At 36.9% G+C, this 21,807-nt stretch overlaps 1 protein-coding gene across 1 annotated transcript in view; it reads left to right on the forward strand.

The window, feature by feature from the left end:
- ADGRV1 (adhesion G protein-coupled receptor V1) overlaps positions 1–21,807 on the forward strand; it is a 531,821-nt gene that overhangs the window by 331,774 nt on the left and 178,240 nt on the right. Inside the window, exon 84 of the mRNA XM_059919079.1 lies at positions 20,350–20,466. Within this exon, the coding sequence (XP_059775062.1) occupies positions 20,350–20,466 (117 nt within the window). The remainder of the gene's footprint in view (positions 1–20,349; positions 20,467–21,807) is intronic.

The raw sequence follows: 21,807 nt of genomic DNA on the forward strand, positions 1-21,807 counted from the left end.
GTATTTCTGTGCTGTCAGTTGTAACTTCTCCTTTTTTCGGATTTTATTGATTTGGGCCCTCTTTTTTTCTTGATGAGTCTGGCTATAGGTTTATTAATTTTGTTTATCTTTTCAAAGAATGAGTTCTTAGTTTCATTGATCTTTTCTTTTGCTTTTTTAGTCTCTATTTTATTTATTTCTGCCCTGATGTTTATGATTTCTTTCCTTCTACTAACTTTGGGTTTTGTTTGTTCTTCTTTTTCTAGTTCCTTTAGGTTTAAGGTTGTTTATTTGAGATTTTTTTCTTGTTTCCTAAGATAGGCTTGTATCACCATAAACTTCCCTCTTAGAACTGCTTTTGCTGCATCCCTTAGATTTTGGATTGTTGTGGGTTTTTTTCATTTATCTCTGGTAATTTTTTATTTCTTTAGTGATCCTTGGTTGTTTAGTAGCATACTGTGTAGCCTCCATGTGTCTGTGGTTTTTGCAGGTTTTTTTTTCTTGTAGTTGATTTCTAGTCTCAAAGCATTGTGGTTGGAAAAGATGCTTGATATAATTTCAGTATTCTTAAATTCACTGACACCTGCTTTGTGGTCTAGCATGTGTTCTGTCCTAGAGAATGTTGCATGTGCACTTGAAAAGAATGTGTATTCTGCTGCTTTTGGGGGGAATGTTCTATGTATATATCTACTAAGTTCATTTGGTCTAATGTGTTATTTAAGGCTAGTGTTTCCTTATTGATTTTCTGACTGGATGGTCTTTCCACTGATGTAAGTAGGATGTTAAAGTCCCCTACTATTATTGTGTTACTGTCAATTTCTCCCTTTATGTCTGTTAATATTTATTTTATGTATTTAGGTGATCCTATGTTGGGTACATATATATTTACAATAGTTATATCTTCTTGGATTGATCCCTTGATCATTATGTAATGTCCTTCTTTTTCTCTTGTTACAGTCTTTGTTTTAAAGTCTATTTTGTCTGATATAAGTATTGCTACCCTGGCTTTATTTGCATTTCCATTTGCATTAATACCTTTTTGCATCTCCTCACTTTCAGTCTGTGGTGTCTTTAGATCTGAAGTGAGTCTCTTGTAGGCAGCACATAGATGGGTCTTATTTTCATATCTATTCACCCACTCTGTGTTTTTTGAGTGCAACATTTAGTCCATTTACACTTAAATTAATTATTGATAGGTACTTACTGCCATTTTATTAATTGTTTGGGGTTCTTTTTTGTTCCTTTCTTCTTCTTTTGCTCTCTTCCCTTGTGATTTGATGACTACTTTAGTGTTATGATTAGATAAAAGTGAGTATATAGTATATATTGTATACTATATATATTTGATTAAGTTGCTGATCTCTTAAGTTTAAATGCATTTTAACAACCCTACATTTTTACTCCCCCTGCCCATTTTTACTGTTTTTGACATCATATTTATCATCTTTTTGTTTTTTGTATTTATTAACTACCTATTATGGATACACATGAGTTTACAGTTTTGTCTTTATCCTTCCTACTAGCTTTATACATGGTTGATTTACTACCTGTACTATATATATGCCTTTAATGAAGAAACTTTCTCTTTTGTTATTTTCATGTTTCTAGTTGTGGCCTTGTCTTTTCCTCATAGAGAAGTTTCTTTAACATTTCTTGTAAAGCTGGTTTGGTGGTACTGAATTCTTTTAGCTTTTGCTTGTCTGTAAAACTTCTGATCTTTCCATCAAATCTGAATGAAAGCCTTGCCAGGTACAGTATTCTTGGTTGTAGACTTTTCCCTTTCACCTTTTTAAATATATCATGGCACTCAATTTGGCCTTCAGAGTTTCTGCTGAGGAGTCAGCTTATAGCATTATGGGAGTTCACCTGTTTGTAACTTGTTGCTTTTCCCTGTCTGCTTTTAAAATCCTCTCTTTAATTTTTACTATTTTAATTACAAGGTGTCTTGGTGGGTTGCTCTTTGTCTTGATCCTGTTTGAGTCTCTTTGTGCTTTGTGGACGTGGATGTCCTTCCTAGGTTAGGGAAGTTTTCAACTATTGTCTTCAAATATATTCTCTGCCTCTTTCTCTCCTCCTTCTGGGACCCCTATAATCTTAATGTTAGTACACTTGATGTCCCAAACTGTCCTTATTTTTTTAATTCTTTTTTTCTGTTCAGCTTCAGTGATTTCCACTACTGTGTCTTCCAACTCATTGACCCCATTCCTCTGTATCATCTAACTTTTTGATTCCTTCTAGTGTATTTTTTATACCTATTATTGAATTCTTCATCGCTGTTTGGTTCTATTTTATTTATGTTTTCTAACTTTTTAAAAAAACTAATAACTTTTCACTCTGTTCCTCCAATCTTCTTGCTAGTTCTTTAAGCATCTTTATGATGATTGTCTTCAACTCATTATTGGGTAGATTGCTTATCTCCATTATACTTAGTTTTTCTTCTGGAGTTTTATCTTGTTTCTTCATTTGGAACATGTTTCTATGTCACCCTATATTGTGTGACTTGCTGTTTTTATTTCTGTGTATTTGGTAGGTTGGTTTCATTTCCTGATCTCAGAGAAGTGACCTTTTGTAGGAGATGTCCTATGTGTCCTAGAAACACATTCACCTCTAGTCACCAGAGATGTATGTATTAATGGTGCCCCCTATTTGGGCTGTGTGGGTTCTTCTGTTATGGTGGGCTGCCTACTGTGGGTAGCCTGGTCAGTGTGGCTGGCCCTGTCCATTTCGTTGCCAAGCCCTGCCTTGTGAGGAGGCTTCCAGCCACTGGTGGGTGGGGCCGGGTCATGAGGAGACTGACTGCAGAGCCCCAGGGGGTCCTGGGGCTAATGCCAGCTGGCTGGTGGGCAAAGCCAGGTACCAGAGTCTCTGGCTACAGAGCCCTGGGGGTCCCAGAGCTGGTGTCTGCCTGCTGGTGGGTGGGGCCAGATGTCAGGGCAGCTAGCTGAGGAGCCCAAGATGTCCCAGAGCTGATGTTGGCCTGCTGGTGTGTGGGCCATGTTCTAGGTTCTCTGGCTACAGGGCCTAGGGGTCTTGGAGCTACTTTTGTGTTGCTGGTAGGTTGGGCTGCGACCCAGGGGTCTCAGGGCTAGTGTCAGCTCACTGGTCGGTGGAGCTGAATTCCAGGCTCTCTGGCTTCAGAGCCCTAAGGGTCCCAGAGTTTGTGTCAGCCCACTGGTGTGTAGGGCTGGTTCCTGGGCCCTCTGGTGGACAAAGCCAGATTCTGGTTTGGCGGGGCTGGGTCCCTGTGCTAATAAGCTGGAGTGAGGTTTGCAAAATGATGCTTGCCAGAACCAGTGTTCACATGGTAGAACAAACTCCCAGAAGGAGCTGCCACCAGTGTCTATGTCTCCAGGGTGAATTTCAGTTGCTCCTGCTTCTCTGGGAGGCTCTTCAAGATCAGCAGGTGTGTCTGACTCAGGATCCTTTCAAATTATTCCTTCTACCCTGTCTCCCAGAGCATGTGAGATTTTGTGTGCACCCTTTAGTAGTGAAGTCTCTATTTACCACGGCCCTCTGGGACTCTTAAAATTAAGCCCTGCTGGCCTTCAAAGCCAAACATTCTGAGGTCTTTCTTCCCAGTGCAGGACCCCCTGGGCTGAGGAGCCCTGTGTGGGGCTTAGACCCCTTGCTCCTTGAGGAGAACCTCTGCAATTGTAATTATCCTCTTCCATGTGTGTTGCCCACCTGAGAGTATGCAGCTCTGCCCCTCCTTCCCATCTCGATGTTGTTCCTTCTTCCTGTCTTTAGTTGTAGAAGATCTTTTCTGCTAGTCTTCTAGCCTTTCTCATCAATAGAAACTTTGTAGATTGTTGTGATTTTGGTGTGCCCATGGGAGGAGGTGCACTCAGGGTCTTCCTATTCCATCATCTTGGCCATTCCTCCCAGACCCACAGAGTTAAGGAGACAAGATGAGAGTCTTGGGAAACCATGACAGCTAGAGTTTGCAGGACAGAGTACTGGAGAAGAAAAAACTATAAAAAAGAACTCTGGAGATATGCAGAGAACTTGGGGAAAAGCATTTGAAATAATAATGATTTACAAATTTTCAAATTTGTTGAAAGTGTAAACCTACAGATTCAAGAAGTTGAAAGAACTGCAATGAATCACAAACAGAAGAAACATAAAGAAACTATACCAAGGCACATCATGATCAAATTGCTTAAAACCAGTGATAAAGAGAAAATATTAAAAACAACAAAAATTACAAAAAACAAATTTCAAACAGCAGATTTCTTGTCAGAAATCATGTAAGTGAGGGGATAGTAGAAACCATGTTTAAGTACTGAAGGAGAAAAAAACCTGTTAACCAACATATATTTCAAAGTAAAGATGTTTTCACGTATACTAAAGCTAAAATTATCACCAGATAATTTTCACAGATGTGACAACTAAAAATCAAATAATGAGATGATAGATTTAAACTTTAGCCCACAAAATCACATTAAATGCAAGTGGTCTTAAATATGCTGTTTAAATGGAGATTTTTCAAAATGAATAAAAAGCAGGGCACAGCTATATGCTGCCTGCAAGAAGCATACTTCAAATGTAAAGCCACATATATTTAGGTTAAAAGTAAAAAGATGGAAAAAAATTGGATTGACTATATTAACATCAAAGTAGATTTCAGAGCAAAGAATAATATAAGAGAGAAAGAAGTTTATTCCATAATAATAAAAGGGGCAGTTTATTGAGAGAATATAGTAATTCTAAATATTCACGTACTTAATAACAGAGCTTCCAAATATACCATGTAAAACTGATAGAATTACAAGGAAAAATTGACAAATTCACAATTACAGTTGGTAATTTAAAGACCTCTCTTTAATAACTGAAAGAAAAAGACCCAGAAAATCAGTAAGAATATAGAATAGCTTTAAAATGTTATCTTTAAAATGAATATAGAATATCTTTAAAATGTTTATAGAACACTTCACCCAGCAACAGTAGAATATACATTTTTATCAAGTGCACATGGAATATAGGCTAGTAAATTTAAAATGATTAAAGTCATACAGAACATGTCATGTGACTACAGTGGAATTAAATTAGAAGTCAACAACAGAAAGATTGATGGAACATCCTCAAATATTTGGAAACTAAATAGCTTACTTTAAAATAATTCATAGGTCAAAATAGAAATCAGTATGAAAATTTCAGAGTATTTTGAACTGAATGAAAATGAAAACACAATATAACAAAATTTGAAGGATTCTGTTAAAGCAGTATTAAGAGGAAATTTAAAGAACTAAATGCCTATATTAAAAAAAATATGATTGCATAAAAGAAAAACAATTTTTAAACTCAAAATAAATAAATGATAAAGAGGAGAACAGAAATTACTGAAATAGAAAGCAGGAAAACAATACAGAAAATCAGTGAAACCAAGATCCAGTTCTTTAAGAAGATCAATAAAATTATCAACCTTTAGCCAGAATGATCGGGGAAAAAAAGAAAGTAGATCCAAATTACCAATATGAGGAAAGAGAGAAATGACATCACTACAGGAAAGATCTTAAAAAGATAATAAGGAAATATCATACATGACTTTACATCAAAAGATTTCCCAATTGTGGTGAAATGGACAAATTTTTTAAAAGACACAAATTACCAAAATTCATTCAAGAAGAAATAGATTACCTGAATATCTCTATGTCTATTAAAGAAGTTGAATTTATATTTAAAAATCTTCCCACTAAGAAAATTGTAGTCTAAGATGGTTTTACTGGTAAATTTTCTCAAACATTTAAGGAAAAAAAAATACCAATTTTACACAAATTCTTGAGAAAATTTAAAAGGAGGAAATGATTCCCAACTTACTCTCTGAAGCCAATGTTATCCTGATACCAAAATGAAACAAAGATATTACAAGAAAAGAAAACTATCAGCCAATGTTCCTTATGAACATTGATGCAGATATTCTTAATACAATTTTAGCAAATCAGAAGGATAATACATCACAGTAAAGTGGTAACTATCCCAGTAATGCAAGGTTGGTCTAATATTCAAGTCTCAATCAATGTAATTTATCATTAATGAATAAAAATAGAGTAATATTTTTGAATATCTCAATAGAGAAATAGCTTTGTCAAAATTCAATATCCATTTCTGATAAAAACTCCCAACAAAGGAGGAATAGAGGGGGGAACTTTCTCAACCTGATAAGGGCATCTACGGAAGAAAAAACATAGCTAACCTCATACTTGTTTTAATTTGTTGGGGCTTCCATTGCAAAATCACAGACCAGATGGTTTAAATAGCAGAAATTTATTCTCTCACAGTTCTGGAGTCTGAAGTCTGAGATCAAGGTATTGGCAAGGTTGATTTCATTTTGACCCCTCTTTTCTTGCTTTTTAGATGTCCATCTTTCTCCTTTGTCTTCATATGAATTTTTCCTCTGTATGTCTGGATTGCTGTATCCAAAATTTTCACTTCTTATAAGGACACCATTCATATTAGGTTAGGTCCCACCCTCAAGACCTCATTTTAACTTAATTACCTCTTTAATGACATCATATTTGAATATAATTACATTCTGAGATACTGGACTTTGGTACTTCGACATATGCATTTTGGGAGGACACAGTTCAGCTCATAAAAATACTTAATGGTGAAAAACCACATGTTTAGCCTTAAGATGAGAAGTAAAACAAGGATGTTCATTTTCACCGCCTTTGTGTGTATATATATACACTATATCTGTATTTGTATCTATCTACCTATCTATCTATCTATTCGTCTGTCTATATCCAGTGAGTACAGTAAGGCAAGAAAAAGAACTTAAAGCCATTCTGATTTTAAAAAATAAGTAAAATTTCCTTTATTCAGAGATCCTTTATGTAGAAAATATAATGTTTTCTACAGAAGAACTATTCAAACTAGTTAAGTGTGTTCTATAAGTTTGCAGAATATATATACAAAATCAATATGCAATCAATACTTACAATCAATACAATATATAAAATCAATATACAAAATTAATTAATATGTACAGTCAATATACTAGCAATGAGCAATCAGAAATTAAAGCTTAATGAAATACCATTTATAATAACAGCAAAATATAAAATACTTAGGGATGAATATTTTTTAAAATATATGAAGGACGTGTGCATGGAAAATTATGGAACACTCCGGAGAGAAATTAGAAAAGACCTAAATAAATGGAAAGATAAAATGTTCATGAGGCTCAAGAGTCAATATTGTTAACATGTCAATTCTCCCCAGATTGAGAGTCAACACAGTGCCAGTCAGAAGCCCAGCAGGACTTTTTTGTAGAAATTGAGTACCTGGTTCTAAAATTCATATGGAATGCAAATGACTTGGAATAACCCAAACAACATTGAAAAAAAAGAAGAAACTAGAGTCTAGCACTACCTGTTTTCAAGAATTACAGCTACAGTAATCAAGATGACGTAGTATTGTGTAAACATAGACAAACTGATGAATGGAAAAGATTAGAGAGTTTAGAAATAGATCCCCATGTATATAGGAAAATATGCAAAGATAATTCAGTAGAGAAAGGGTAGTGTTTCAAAAAAATTACACTGAAAAAAGTGGTTATCCACCTGCAGAACAAAAAGCTTTGGACCATACTTTGCGATGTATTCAGAATACCTCAAAATTTATCAAAGACCTAATTTTAAAACCGAAAACTATAAAACTTCTAGGAAACATATGAGAAAACCTTTGTGAATTTGAATTAGGCAAAATTTCCTTAGATATGATACCAAAAGTATAATCTATAAAAGGTCAAAAATGTATGACACAATTCGTAATTGGGTTTCATCCATGTTAGAAAGTTGTTTTTCAAAAGACAGTGTTTAGAGAATGGCAACACAAGTCACAGACTTGGAGAAAATATTTTCAAACAAGTATCTGATGAAAGGCTTTTATCGTGAATATAGAACGAACTCATAAAACTCAATCACAGAAAAACAGACCAACTTTAAAAGTGGGCAAAAGAGTTAAGTGGGAATTTCTTCAAAGAAGAGATATGGATTGCAAATAAACACATGAAAAAATGATCAACATCATTGCTGATTAGGAAAATGCAAATTAAAACCACACTGAGGAACTTCTGTGTACCTATTAGAAAGGCTAAAATTTTTAAAAGCTAACCATTGCAAGTTTTAGTGAGAATGTGGAGTATCTGGATACATACATTTCTCATGGGAATGTAAAATATTACAACCACTTTGGGAAAATAATTGATCAGTTTCTTAAAATATTAAATACACACTTACCATATGATCCAGCCATTCCTCTCCTAGGTATTTACTCAAGATAAATGAAAGCATATGTCCATACAAAGACTTGTACGTTCATAGCAGCTTTCTTTGTAAAAGCCAAAAACTGGAAACAACCCAAATACACATCAACAGGTGAAAGGATATGTAATTAGAACACTATTCAACAATAAAAAGAGAATGAACCATTGATACATTATTTTGGATGAATTTCAAAATAATTATGCTAAATGAAGTAAACTAGAGAAAAAAGTACCTATGATTCCATTTGCATGCAATTCTAGTAAATGAAGCTAATGCGTAGTGACAGAAAACAGGTTGTCTGGGAAGTGAGAAGTGGTGGTGGTGCAGGGTGGGTACTGCAAAAGTCATGATGAAGCCTTGGGGATGATGTATACGTTAATTATCTTGATTGTGAGGATGGTTTCATGGGAGTATCTGTGTGTCAAAATCATACACTTTAAATATGTGCCATTATGTATTGTCTGTCAATCATACTTCAGTAACGCTGTTTAAAATAACACTTAATATGCTCAAAATCATGATAGGGTCTGTAGGGGATACTGAATACTTGCTATGTTTTCCTTCTTAAAAAAATGTAGTTCAGGGCTTCCCTGGTGGCGCAGTGGTTGAGAATCTGCCTGCTAATGCAGGGGACACGGGTTCGAGCCCTGGTCTGGGAAGATCCCACATGCCACGGAGCAGCTGGGCCCGTGAGCCACAACTACTGAGCCTGCACGTCTGGAGCCTGTGCCCCGCAACGGGAGGGGCCGCGATAGTGAAAGGCCCACGCACCGCGATGAAGAGCGGTCCCCGCACCGCGATGAAGAGTGGCCCGCGCTTGCCGCAACTAGAGAAAGCCCTCGCACGAACCGAAGACCCAACACAGCCAAAAATAAATAAATAAATAAATAAAGTAGCTATAAAATTTTTTTAAAAAAATGTAGTTCAAAATAATAATACTAGAGAATACGATTGAATTGTTGCCTTTAAGGAGTTGACAGTTTTCCAAGAGATTAAGGCTGATTTTTATATAAGAATTGGGAGAACTGGATAGGAAAATCAATCCTTATGTTCATAAAATCCTGTTTTAAAAATTCAGAGGAGGGAAGGGTTATTTATGGTTGAAAGCAATAGCCATATAGTCATGACAGAGTTGACATTTCAACCACACCTTGAAAAATGGACTTTCAACAGAGAAAGATAAGAAACAATTCTAGCAACACGGAAGACAAAGAACAAAGGCAGAGCATTGAGAGATGATGGAACGTGTTTTAGGGAATGGCAGTCAGTGCAGTTAGAGTAGCAGGTTTGGAGTATGCAGGGTCCTGTGGAAGGTAAGCTTAGGAAGAGAAGGTGGGGGAGTTGGGACTTGTAGACAAAGCCACTGCAATTCTGTTTCTTTGAATATTTCTTTGACTTCCACAAGCAGAACTACTCAATCTTGAGTTTGCATTCCCCTGATATTTTACCCCATATTCTGTTACAACATCTGTTACATTTTATTGCATCATGTGTGTGTCTGGCTTCACCCATACGCACTCTCCTATTAGAAAGGACAACATTTGGCCCATTATAAATACTCGACAACACGTGCTGTTAACACTCTAAAAAACAGGAAAGTCTAGGAGTCTGTCATGATCAGAGTAGGCAGGTGGAATTTGAACTGTTCCTGTAAAAACTGAGTAGGTTCTGGGTAAGATGGAGAGTAGAGAGAAGGGCATTTCATAGAGAGAGGAGTGAGAATGTCTATAGTAAAGTGTCGGGGAGGGGTGGGAAGTGTATATTAAGGAGTACTGAGAATTGAGGTTTATAGGAAAACCAATTTTTATTATTTGTTATTATTTAGCCCAAGTAAGAAGAGACACGTGCTATATGTATTTTTTTATGCTTTTATATCTTTATTACAGTTTTGTCCAGCAGTAAATAGTATATAATGTTGTCTCTTGTGTCTAAAAATTTTTTAATAGATCTTTATTGGAGCATAACTGCTTCACAATACTGTGTTAGCTTCTGTTGTACACCAAAGTGAATCAGCCATATGCATACATATGTCCCCATATCCTCTCCCTCTTGAGCCTCCCTCCCATCCTCCCTATCCCACCCCTCTAGGTCATCGCAAAGCACAGAGCTGATCTCCCTGTGCTATGCTGCTGCTTCCCACTAGCTATCTATTTTATGTTCGGTAGTGTCGATGTGTTGGTGCTACTCTCACTTCGCCCCAGCTTCCCCCTCACATCCCGTGTCCTCAGGTCCATTCTCTATGTCTACATCTTTATTCCTGCTCTGCAACTAGGTTCATCAGTACCATTTTTTTTTTATTCCATATGTATGCATTACCATACGGTATTTGTTTTTCTCTTTCTGACTTGCTTCACTCTGTATGACAGACTCTAGGTCCATCCACCTCACTACAAATAACTCAATTTCGTTTCTTTTTATGGCTGAGTAATATTCCATTGTATATATGTGCCATGTCTTCTCTATCCATTCATCTGCCAATGGACATTTAGGTTGGTTCCATGTTCTGGCTATTGTAAATAGTACTGCAGTGAATATTGTGCTACATGTCTCTTTTTGAATTATGGTTTTCTCAGGATATATGCCCAGTAATGGGATTGCTGGGTCATACGGTAGTTCTATTTTTAGTTTTTTAAGTAGCCTACATACTGTTTTCCATTGTGGCTGTATCAATTTACATTCCCACCAACAGTGCAGGAGGGTTCCCTTTTCACCACACCCTTTCCAGCATTTATTGTTTCTAGCTTTTTTGATAATGGCCATTCTGACCGGCATGAGGTGATACTTCATTGTAGTTTTGATTTGCATTTCTCTAATAATTAGTGATGTTAAGCATCTTTTCATGCGCCTCTTGGCCATCTGTATGTCCTCCTTGGTGAAATGTCTATTTAGGTCTTCTGCCCATTTTTTAATTGGATTGTTTGTCTTTTTGATATTGAGCTCCATGAGCTGTTTGTATATTTTGGAGATTAATCCTTTGTCTGTTGTTTCATTTGCAAATATTTTCTCCCCTTCTGAGGGTTGTCTTTTTGTCTTGTTTATGGTTTCCTTTGCTGTGCAAATGCTTTTAAGTTTAAGTAAGTCCCATTTGTTTATTTTTGTTTTTATTCCCGTTTCTCTAGGAGGTGGGTCAAAAAAGATTTTGCTGTGGTTTATGTCAAAGAGTGTTTTTCCTATGTTTTCCTCTAAGAGTTTTATAGTGTCTGGTCTTACATTTAGGTCTTTAATCCATTTGGAGTTTATTTTTGTGTATGGTGTTTGGTAGTGTTCTAATTTCATTCTTTTACATGTAGCTGTCCAGTTTTCCCACCACCACTTATTGAACAGGCTGTCTTTTCTCCATTTTATGTCCTTGCCTCCTTTGTCATAAATTAGGTGACCATATGTGCGTGGGTTTATCTCTGGGCATTCTGCCCTGTACCATTGATCTATATTTCTGTTTTTGTGCCACACCATACTGTTTTGATTACTGTAGCTTTGTAGTATAGTTTGACGTCAGGTAGCCTGATTCCTCCAACTCCATTTTTCTTTCTCAAGATTTCTTTGGCTATTCAGGGTCTTTTGTGCTTCCATACGAATTGTAAAATTTTTTGTTCTAATTCTGTGGAGAATACCATTGGTAGTTTGATAGGGATTGCATTGAATCTGTAGATTGCTTTGGGTAGTATCGTCATTTTCACAATATTAATTCCTCCCCTCCAAGAACATGGTATATTTCTCCATCTGTTTATGTCATCTTTGATTTCTTTTATCAGTGTTTTATAGTTTTCTGAGTACACGTCTTTCACCTCCTTAGGCAGGTTTATTCCTAGGTATTTTATTCTTTTTGTTGCAGTGGTAAATGGGATTGTTTCCTTAATTTCTCTTTCTGATCTTTCGTTGTTGGTGTATGGGAATGCCAGAGACTTCTGTGCATTAATTTTGTATCCTGCAACCTTACCAGATTCATTGATTAGTTCTCGTAGTTTTCTGGTGTCATCTTTAGGATTTTCTATGTATAGTATCATGTCATCAGCAAACAGTGACAGTTTTACTTCTTCTTTTCCAATTTGTATCCCTTTTATTTCTTTTTCTTCTCTGATTGCCGTGGCTAGGACTTCCAAAACTATGTTGAATAGGAGTGGTGAGAGTGGACATCTTTGTCTTGTTCCTGATCTTAGTGGAAATGCTTTCAGTTTTTCACCATTGAGTATGATGCTTGCTCTGGGTTTGTAATATATGGTCTTTATTATGTTGAGGTAGGTTCCCTCTGTGCTCATTTTCTGGAGAGTTTTTATCATAAATGGTGTTGAATTTTGTCAAAAGCTTTTTCTGCATCTGTTGAGATAATCATATGGGTTTTTTTCCTTAATTTGTTTATGTGGTGTATCACATTGATTGATTTACGTATATTGAAGAATCCTTGCATCCCTGGGATAAATCCCACTTGATCATGGTGTATGATTATTTTAATGTGTTGTTGGATTCTGTTTGCTAGTATTTTTTTCAGGATTTTTGCATCTATGTTCATCAGTGATATTGGTCTATAATTTCCTATTTTTGTGATATCGTTTTCTGGTTTTGGTATCAGGGTGATGGTGGCTTCCTAGAATGAATTTGGGAGTGTTTCTCCCTCTGCAATTTTTTGGAAGAGTTTGAGAAGGATGGGTGTTAGCTCTTCTCTAAATGTTTGATAGAATTCACCTGTGAAGCCATCTGGTTCTGGACCTTTGTTGGAAGATTTTTAAATAAGATTTCAATTTCATTACTTGTGATAGGTCTGTTAATATTTTCTAAGTCTTCCTGATTCAGTCTTGGAAAATTGTACCTTTCCAAGAATTTGTCCATTTCTTCATGGTTGTCCATTTTATTGGCATATAGTTGTTTGTGGTAGTCTCGTATAATCCTTTGTATTTCTGTGGTGTCAGTAGTGATTTCTCCATTTTCATTTCTAATTTTATTGATTTGCATCCTCTCCCTTTTTTTCTTGATGAGTCTGGCTAAGGGTTTATCAGTTTTATCTTCTCAAAGAACAAGCTTTTAGTTTTATTGATCTTTGCTATTGTTTTCTTTGTTTCTATTTCATTTATTTCTGCTCTGATCTTTATGATTTCTTTCCTTCTCCTGACTTTGGGTTTTCTTTGTTCTTCTTTCTCTAGTTGTTTTAAGTGTAGGGTTGCATTGTTTGTTTGAGATTTTTCCTGTTTCTTGTTGTGAGATTGAATTGCTATAAACTTCCCTCAGAACTGCTTTTGCTGCATCCCATAGGTTTTGGGTCGTCCTGTTTTCGTTGTCATTTGTTTCTATGCATTTTTTTATTTCTTCTTTGATTTCTTCAGTGATCTCTTGGTTATTTAGTAGTGCACTGTTTAGCCTCCATGTATTTGTGTTTTTTACAGTTTTTTCCTGCAATTGATTTCCAGTCTCATAGTGTTGTGGTGAAAAAAGATACTTGATACGATTTCAGTTTTCTTAAATTTTCGGAGGCTTGATTTGTGACCCAAGGTATGATCTATCCTGCAGAATGTTCCATGTGCACTTGAGAAGAAAGTCTATTCTGCCACTTTTGGGTAGAATGTCCTATAAATATCAATTAAGTCTACCTGGTCTGTTGTGTCATTTAAAGCTTGTGTTTCCTTATTTATTTTCTGTTTGGATGGTCTATCCATTGGTGTAAGTGGGGTGTTAAAGTCCCCTACTATTACTGTGTTACTGTCGATTTCTCCTTTCGTGGTTGTTAGCATTTGCTTTATGTACTGAGGTGCTCCTATGTTGGGTGCATAAACATTTGTAATTGTTATATCAATTCTTGTATTGATCCCTTGATCATTATGTAGTGTCCTTCCTTGTCTCTTGTAACATTATTTTAAAGTCTATTTTTATCTGATATGAGTATTGCTACTCCAGCTTTTTTTGATTTCCATTTGCCTGGAATATCGTTTTCCATCCCCTCACTTTCAGTCTGTATATGTCCCTAGGTCTGAAGTGGGTCTCTTGTAGACAGCATATATATGAGTCTTGTTTTTGTATCCATTCAGCCAGTCTGTGTCTTTTGGTTGGGGTATTTAATCCATTTACATTCAAGGTTATTGTCAATATATATGTTCCTATTACCGTTTCCTTAATTGTTTGGGGTTTGTTTTTGTGGGTCTTTTTCTTCTCTTGTGTTTCCCTCCTAGAGAATTTTCTTTAGCATTTGTTGTAAAGCTGGTTTGGTGGTGCTGAATTCTCTTAGCTTTTGCTTGTCTGAAAAGCTTTCAATTTCTCCATCGAATCTGAATGAGATTCTTGCTGGGTAGAGTAATCTTGGTCGTAGGTTTTTCTCTTTCATCACTTTAAGTATATCCTGCCTCCCTTCTGGCCTGCAGAGTTTCTGCTGAAAAATCAGCTGATAACCTTATGGGGATTCCTTGGTATATTATTTTTTGTTTTTCCCTTAATGCTTTAAATATTTTTTCTTTGAATTTAATTTTTGTTAGTTTGATTAATATGTGTCTTGCTGTGTTTTTCCTAGGGTTTATCCTGTATGGGACTCTGTGCTTCTTGGACTTGGGTGACTATTTCCTTTCCCATGTTAGGGACGTTTTCAACTATAATCTCTTCAAATATTTTCTCAGACCCCTTCTTTTTCTCTTCTTCTTCTGGGACCCCTGTAATTTGAATGTTGATGTGTTCAGTGTTGTTCCAGAGGTCTCTGAGACTGTTTTCAATTCTTTTCATTCTTTTTTCTTTATTCTGCTCCTCAGCAGTTATTTCCAGTATTTTGTCTTCCAGCTCACTTATTCGTTCTTCTGCCTGAGTTATTCTGGTATTGTTTCCTTCTAGTGTATTTTTCATTTCAGTTATTGTGTTGTTCATCTCTGTTTGTTTGTTCTTTAGTTCCTCTAGATCGTTGTTAAACATTTCTTGTGTCTTCTCAATTCGTGCCTCCATCTATTTCCGAGATTCTGGATCATCTTTACTGCCATTACTCTGAATTCTTTTTCAGGTAGATTGCCTATTTTGTCTTCATGTATTTGTTCTTGTAGGTTTTTAACTTGCTCCTTCATCTGTTACATAATTTTTTGTCATGTCTTTTTTTTTTTTTTTTTAATGAGTGTGATTGTGTTCCTGTCTTACCGATTGTTTGGCCTGAGGCTTCCAACACTGGAGTTTGTAGGCTGTTGGGTAGAGCTGGATCTTCGTGCTGAGATGAGGACCTCCATGAGACCTCCCTCCGATGAATATTCCCTGGGGTCTGAGGTTCTCTGTTAGTCCAGTGGTTCAGACTCGGAGCTACCACCCCACCCGACCCCTGGCTCATGAACCAAGATCCTGCAAGCCACGTGGGGTGGCAAAAAAAAAAAAAAAGAACAATAACAAAGTTAAAAAAAAAAATTAGACTAGGAAACTAACAGGTATGTTAGAAAGAATATAATAGTAAAACTATAGATGAATCAACAACCGGAAGGTATAACAGTGTCACAATAGTAAAAAAGAGGAGGAAGGAAAAGAAAAAAAAACTGGGGAGGGGGCCCTTGGCTGTGGAGGGTGGGGCCTAAGCCAGGGCAAGGTTTTGGCCTGGGCAGGGCCTATGCTTCGGACCCACAGGGCTGGAAGAAGCCCTGGGGGCTGTGAGGGGTGGGGCGTAGGCTCAATGGAACAGAAGGGGCCCAGGCGTGCCCCTCACCCCTGGTCTCAGAGGGCGGGGAACTTCACCTGGGAGCCCAGCAGGCTTCCTGGGCTCAATTGGGTGAGGCAAATGCCCTCCTCTCCGTTCCTGCTCCTCCAGTCCGGAGGGCCTCTTCCGCCTGCCTCTCCTGTTCTCCCCTTGGCCTCCTTACTATGCCCCCAGGACCAATGCGGCCAGGGGCAGTGGGGTGTCTTGGAGGGCAAGGGACTGGCCTGGGAGCTCAGCAGGCTCCCTGGGCCTGCGTGGATGGGGGAAACGCCCTCCGCTCCTCTGCTGCTCCTCCGGGAGGGCCCCTCCCGCCTGCCTCTCCTGATCTCCTGATCTCCCCCATCTCCCTCTTATGCCCCAAGACCCACATGGCCTTCACGGGACTTTGGAGGGGGTGTACCAGCCTGGGAATTCAGCAGGCTCCCTGGGCCCAAGTGGGTGGGGCGATTGCCCTCCACTCCTCTCCCTCTTCTCCTGGATGGCTCCACCTGCCTGCCTCTCCTGATCTCCCCGGCCTCAGGGATGCTGAACCAGTCTGGCCTCCACTTCTTCTCCCTCCCTCAGTCCCACCACATCCTACTGATTCACTTGGGGGTTCCTCCCGTCTCCTTGGGTGTCAGGGTACCCCACCAGCAGCCAGCTCGTACCCTAGGTGTGGGGAGACGCTAACTCTGTGTCTTCCCACACTGCCGTCTTGACTCCGCCCCCTGTATATTTTAAATGAAAAAAAAATTAGGTATTTCCTCCCTTGGTTATTACAGCAGAGCTCTAATCAACCAGAAGAAGAAAGAATTTTATAAGTTGTTAACAAAATATATCAGATACTCTCTTCTGGAAATACATATATATATATTTTTTTAGTTAAGATGTACGTATGTTATATCAATATAAAATTAAGAGTAGTATTATATTTGCCACGGGCATTATGTTCTATTGCCATTGTGAACCTCTGGTGGCCCATGGGTTAAAAAAGATTGAGAAACAATGAACTAGAATTTCGGCACTTTGAGACAGGACTCATGCTGGATGTAGCTTGGTGGGCAGCAGTGTGATGTTCTAGAAAGAACTCTGGCCTCTCAAATCAGAACACCAGGATTTGAATCCCACTTTAAAACTTGTTCAGTGACCCTTAAACAAGTTAGTTCCCCTATCAGATCTTCTTTCATCATTAATTGAACTGGGATAAAACAATAGTGACTTCACATCATTAATATGTGGCACGTGTGCATGCACACACATGGACAACAAAAAAAAACGAGAAAACATGTAGCACCTTGCTGGTACATGGTACACAGTTTTCCGCCATCACATTCTTCATCTTGCATAGGTGGCATAATGCTCTGTAGATAGCAGGTATGCCAACACTTGCTTACTGAATGAATCAACACATGAATGACTGAGAACCATTGAAAAATTCCTTATTTTCTGTTACGGTGTTCAACTTAGTGTATCCAGAGAACTGACTGAAAATAACCTTTTTCCTGATCATCTCTATGTGTTTGAGTAAAAAAGCAACGGTAAAACTCCCTCTCTTCCTCGGTTATGTACCTTAAGAATATGTGAGCTAAATATGCTAGGAGATCTTATTTTATTTTACTTTAACCATTTAATTTATATTTTAATTCAATTTAATTTTAGATAGGCCCCATGACACATAATCTCTGGTTCTCCAAGTATTCTTAGCTCATCCCTGTTGTAGTAATATGTATTGAGAGCTCAGCCCTGTCTTGCTTACCAACCTTCTCCCATACAGAGAGAAGCATTTCTCATAGTTCAGAGAACATTCTGGAAGAATGTTCATAGTTTACAAAAGTAGGTATGTAACTGGTCTTATGATTTAGAAAAAGAAATTAAAACATAATCAAATATAAAGAAGCCATATCTTAAGAATGGAATTTTGGGTGTTAAAACTGTATTCTGAAAATAAATATAGTTTTAAACAATAACTTGTACTAATCTGCTTCAAAGAAAAAATATTGAAAAGAATAAGAGTTATTTAAATTAGCATACCATTTATAAATAGTTTCATAGTTAAAACTAAACACATTCAATTGCAGTTTGGATTACACTGTTGTTTTATCTAGCAAACCATTCAGGTTGATTCGTACAAAACCAGGAAATAAATTCAACACAATCCATATTATAGAATCTGAATTAGAGAGGCTCAAATTTATTATAAGTACACTTATAAAGACTTTATGAAAAGATGCCACTTTTTGAAAAGAAAAAGCATAAAATGTTAAAGTTGTTCTTTTTGATTTTTGGATTTTTTATTTGGCTGAATCTCACAGTTCTGTGTTTCTAAGGTCTTTTAAGGCATAGTTTTCGGTTATTTAGTGTTCATTGTTAGTGTTTTGGTGAAGGTGTTCAATGAATATTTGTGGAATTTAGGAAGTTTAAATGTATGACTTATAATATATTACAATTCAGAAGTTTGAAGCTAAAATCTAGGGAAATCTAAGCGTGTTTTTAAAATAAGCTCTAATAATTCAAAAGCTATTTGTGATACATTCTGGAAAGGCAAATTCGTTGGCTTTATTTTTTCCAGGGAACTAATTTGTACCAGATTGTTAGGATATAACGAGACATGCATTTCTAGTGTCTACTTTTTTTTTAATTGTGTGTTACAAATACTCCAAATCTAGAGTTAAAATAAACAAAAAGTTGAGTCAGGAATACTTCTTATTTAAAAAATAATCCTGGAATTTTGAAGTAGAAAGAGACTTTAGAGTTTATTTTTTCCAACTTCCTCCTCCTACTGATGAGGGAATTAGTCCCAGAAGGGTAAACTGACTTGTTTAGAGTCCATAGCTTGAAAAAGAAAACAGAAAAAAAAAAAGGAAAAAGGTTTCTTTTTCTTCTATACTTGGTACAGGAAGTACTCAGTAAATAATTCCCAAGAGGGAAGTCAGCATGGCATGAGATACATATTATTGTGAATTTATTAATTAGCATTTTGGTTCTTCTGTAATTGACTAAGGAGACTGGTTAAGGTAAGTCTTTCCCCATGAAATAGAGATGCTGGGAGCATGCAAGTTCTTATCCCAGATCCTGACATTCGCCACAATGATGCCATCCTGGGAACACTCCTGGGCAGAAATTTTCAGGAAGATTTAACGTACACACCTTTGAAATAAAAGGTTTGGGGAGGGGCATATTTCATTTGAAAATAAAATCAATGTTCTGATTTGATTTTGAGCACAGTATTCATTTTTTAAAATCCAAGAAATATTAATGACATTTGCATTTCCTTTTTAGAAGTTGAGAGATTTTGAGGCATAAGTCAGCTAGTTTTCTCCTTACAACACCCCTCTGTTTTTTTGGAATCAATCATTCTTTCTTTCAACAATTATTTATTGAACATTTCAGGCATATTCCAGGCATAGTGGTAGCTTATTAAAATATTAAGTTAAAAAGACTTGGTCTCTGTCTGAAAGAGGAAGGGAATTTATTCCTTGAGAGGTTACAGTACACTATTATTGCTCCAAATTTTCCCTTGCCATCTATACTTTCCATTATAAATTTGACATAGTAGTCATATAGTAGAGAAAATGATAGATAGAAATTACAGGAGTGTTTTACTGCATTTATTTATCCATTTATTCAACACGTATTTATTGAGTACCTCCAACAGAGACTTTGAGAGTACCTACTGTGTTCTAGACACTGGGCTGTGTGAGTGTGGGGTACACCAGTGAGTAAAACATCCAGTGATCCTGCCTTCATAGGGATTACATTCTAGTGGATGACACTAACAATGACCAAGAAACATAAGAAATAAACAAATTACAGAGCATGTTAGAAAGTGACAAGCACTGTTTAAAAAAAACAGAAAGGTAGAGTAGGGAGATCATATATGTGGGAAGGAGAGAAGAAAAGAGGGTGTAATTTTAAATAGTGTGGTCAAGAAAGGTCCCATTGTGAAGGTTACTTTTGAAGAAAGACTTGAGGGTAGTCAAAATAAAAATCCAAGAATTAGGGTAACCGTAGGGTTTGAAGTTTTACATTTATTTTAAGTCTATTTTGTTATATGTGTACTTCCTGACCAGAGGATGCAGATGATGGTAGACTCAGAGCTTTTTTCTTCTATTTCTTTTCTCTCCTATTAGCTTTGACTTACACAAGGAATGGTATTTCCACTCTATTTTCTCTTTTGTACTGAACTAAAATAAATGTATTTCATATGATTTTTGTCCATCTGTAAGAACAAGGTTTACTTTGAGAATTTCCTCTTGACAGTCCGATGCAGCATGTAGCATAATTTCGTATAATTCATTGTTTCTTATAAACATAAAAATATGTGTATTGCCATTTTAAGAGTGACTTAGTCATCTCATTTTGGGCAACAAATCAAATTCTTTTCCCTTTGAGTCATTGAATCATCGATTCAGATAAGAAAATGGTTTACTTTCTTAATATTCTTGATTAATATGATTTAAAAATGAAAGTATTTGTTTCTTACAGATTGCATTTCTGGCATCTGCATATGCAAGTCCCCAACTCACAGAGGAGAGCTGTTCAGCCGTGGCTGCTGTCATACATTACCTGTATCTTTGCCAGTTTAGCTGGATGCTCATCCAGGTTGGTACCTCATTTCCTCCCTCTGCCCCCTTCAGCTTTCCAGTGTGTCTGGATGGAGTGGCCTTTATATCTGATATTCTTTATACTGAAATGGAAGTAATTCCATATATCCATCACTGCATTCCCACAAGATCAATGCATGAAAAACCTTATAAGCTGTACAACATTAGAAAGTGTAGTGAATTTGAGGAAATGAGAAGAAATCTAGTAGAGTTGGAAATAAGGGAGTGGTAGGAGATGAGGCTTGTGATGCAGGCCCTCTAAAGCACAGTAAGAAATTTTAACTTTTTTTCTATGAGAAGTCATAGAATTATTTTTAAGCAAGAGAGTGACATGATGAGATTTGGATTTTAGAAGGAACTCCCTGTTTGTAGTGAATTGAGTTCAGCAGAGAGTTGACATGGGAGCCAATTAAGTAGCTTTAGCTGTATTCAGGGGAAAGAACGTGGTGGTATGAACCAAAGAGGGAGCAAAAGAGGCAAAGGGAAGTGAACAGCTTCTAAGAATTGTTTTTTTAAACTAGAACTATAGGATGTAGAGATTGGTTATAAAGAATGCAGAAGGTGGAACCAAGGATGTTACCCAAGTTTCTGGCATGAGTGAATGGGTAGATAGTGGTGCCTTGAACTAAAATAATGATCCCTGGAGACTGGGAGAAGATGATGAGTTTTTTTAAGGACATGCTGAGTGTGAAGTTCTTGTGAGATCTCCAGTGGAGACTCAGGGAGAAGTGGAATATGCAGAGCTAAATCCCAGAACAGAGGTCCATGCTAGAGAAATACATTAGACAGTTACTGACTTAGAGTTGGAAAATGGAGCCATTGCTTTGGAAGAGATCACTTTGGGAGAGAGTACAGAGTGAAACCCAAAGAGACCTAGCATACTCTCCTGAGGAACTAGTAAGGGTTGGGGAGAGATTTGAACTCTCCTTTTCTGACTAAAGTCCCAAATTCTCTCTATTGTCTAATGCTGATTTGCTTGATAAAGAGGCTAATGTGAGAGTTGGATCCACTTAAGCACTATTAATGTCAATAATTCAATAGCTCAACTAAGATGCTGCCTTCGAAAGTGATTTCTACATGGTGGTATTGTTCAATCTTTCATGTGATAGTAATAGTTTCATATGTGTTTCTGAGTATGCAGGTGAAGTATACTATGTAAACAGATGCATTCAGGCCCTTGCATATTCTTTTTTCTTGTTGAATAAGAAGGATGTGGGATTTCTACCATCTGGCAGTATTGGAGGAAGGTGAGATGATACTATTAGTAGAGAATACCATACAGATTCAAGGAAGGGATCTTTTCCCAAGTATGATATTATAGTTGGCTCTGAAGGAGAAG

The sequence above is a fragment of the Balaenoptera ricei genome, chromosome 3 (assembly GCF_028023285.1).
Source record: "Balaenoptera ricei isolate mBalRic1 chromosome 3, mBalRic1.hap2, whole genome shotgun sequence".
Classification (NCBI taxonomy): domain Eukaryota; kingdom Metazoa; phylum Chordata; class Mammalia; order Artiodactyla; family Balaenopteridae; genus Balaenoptera; species Balaenoptera ricei.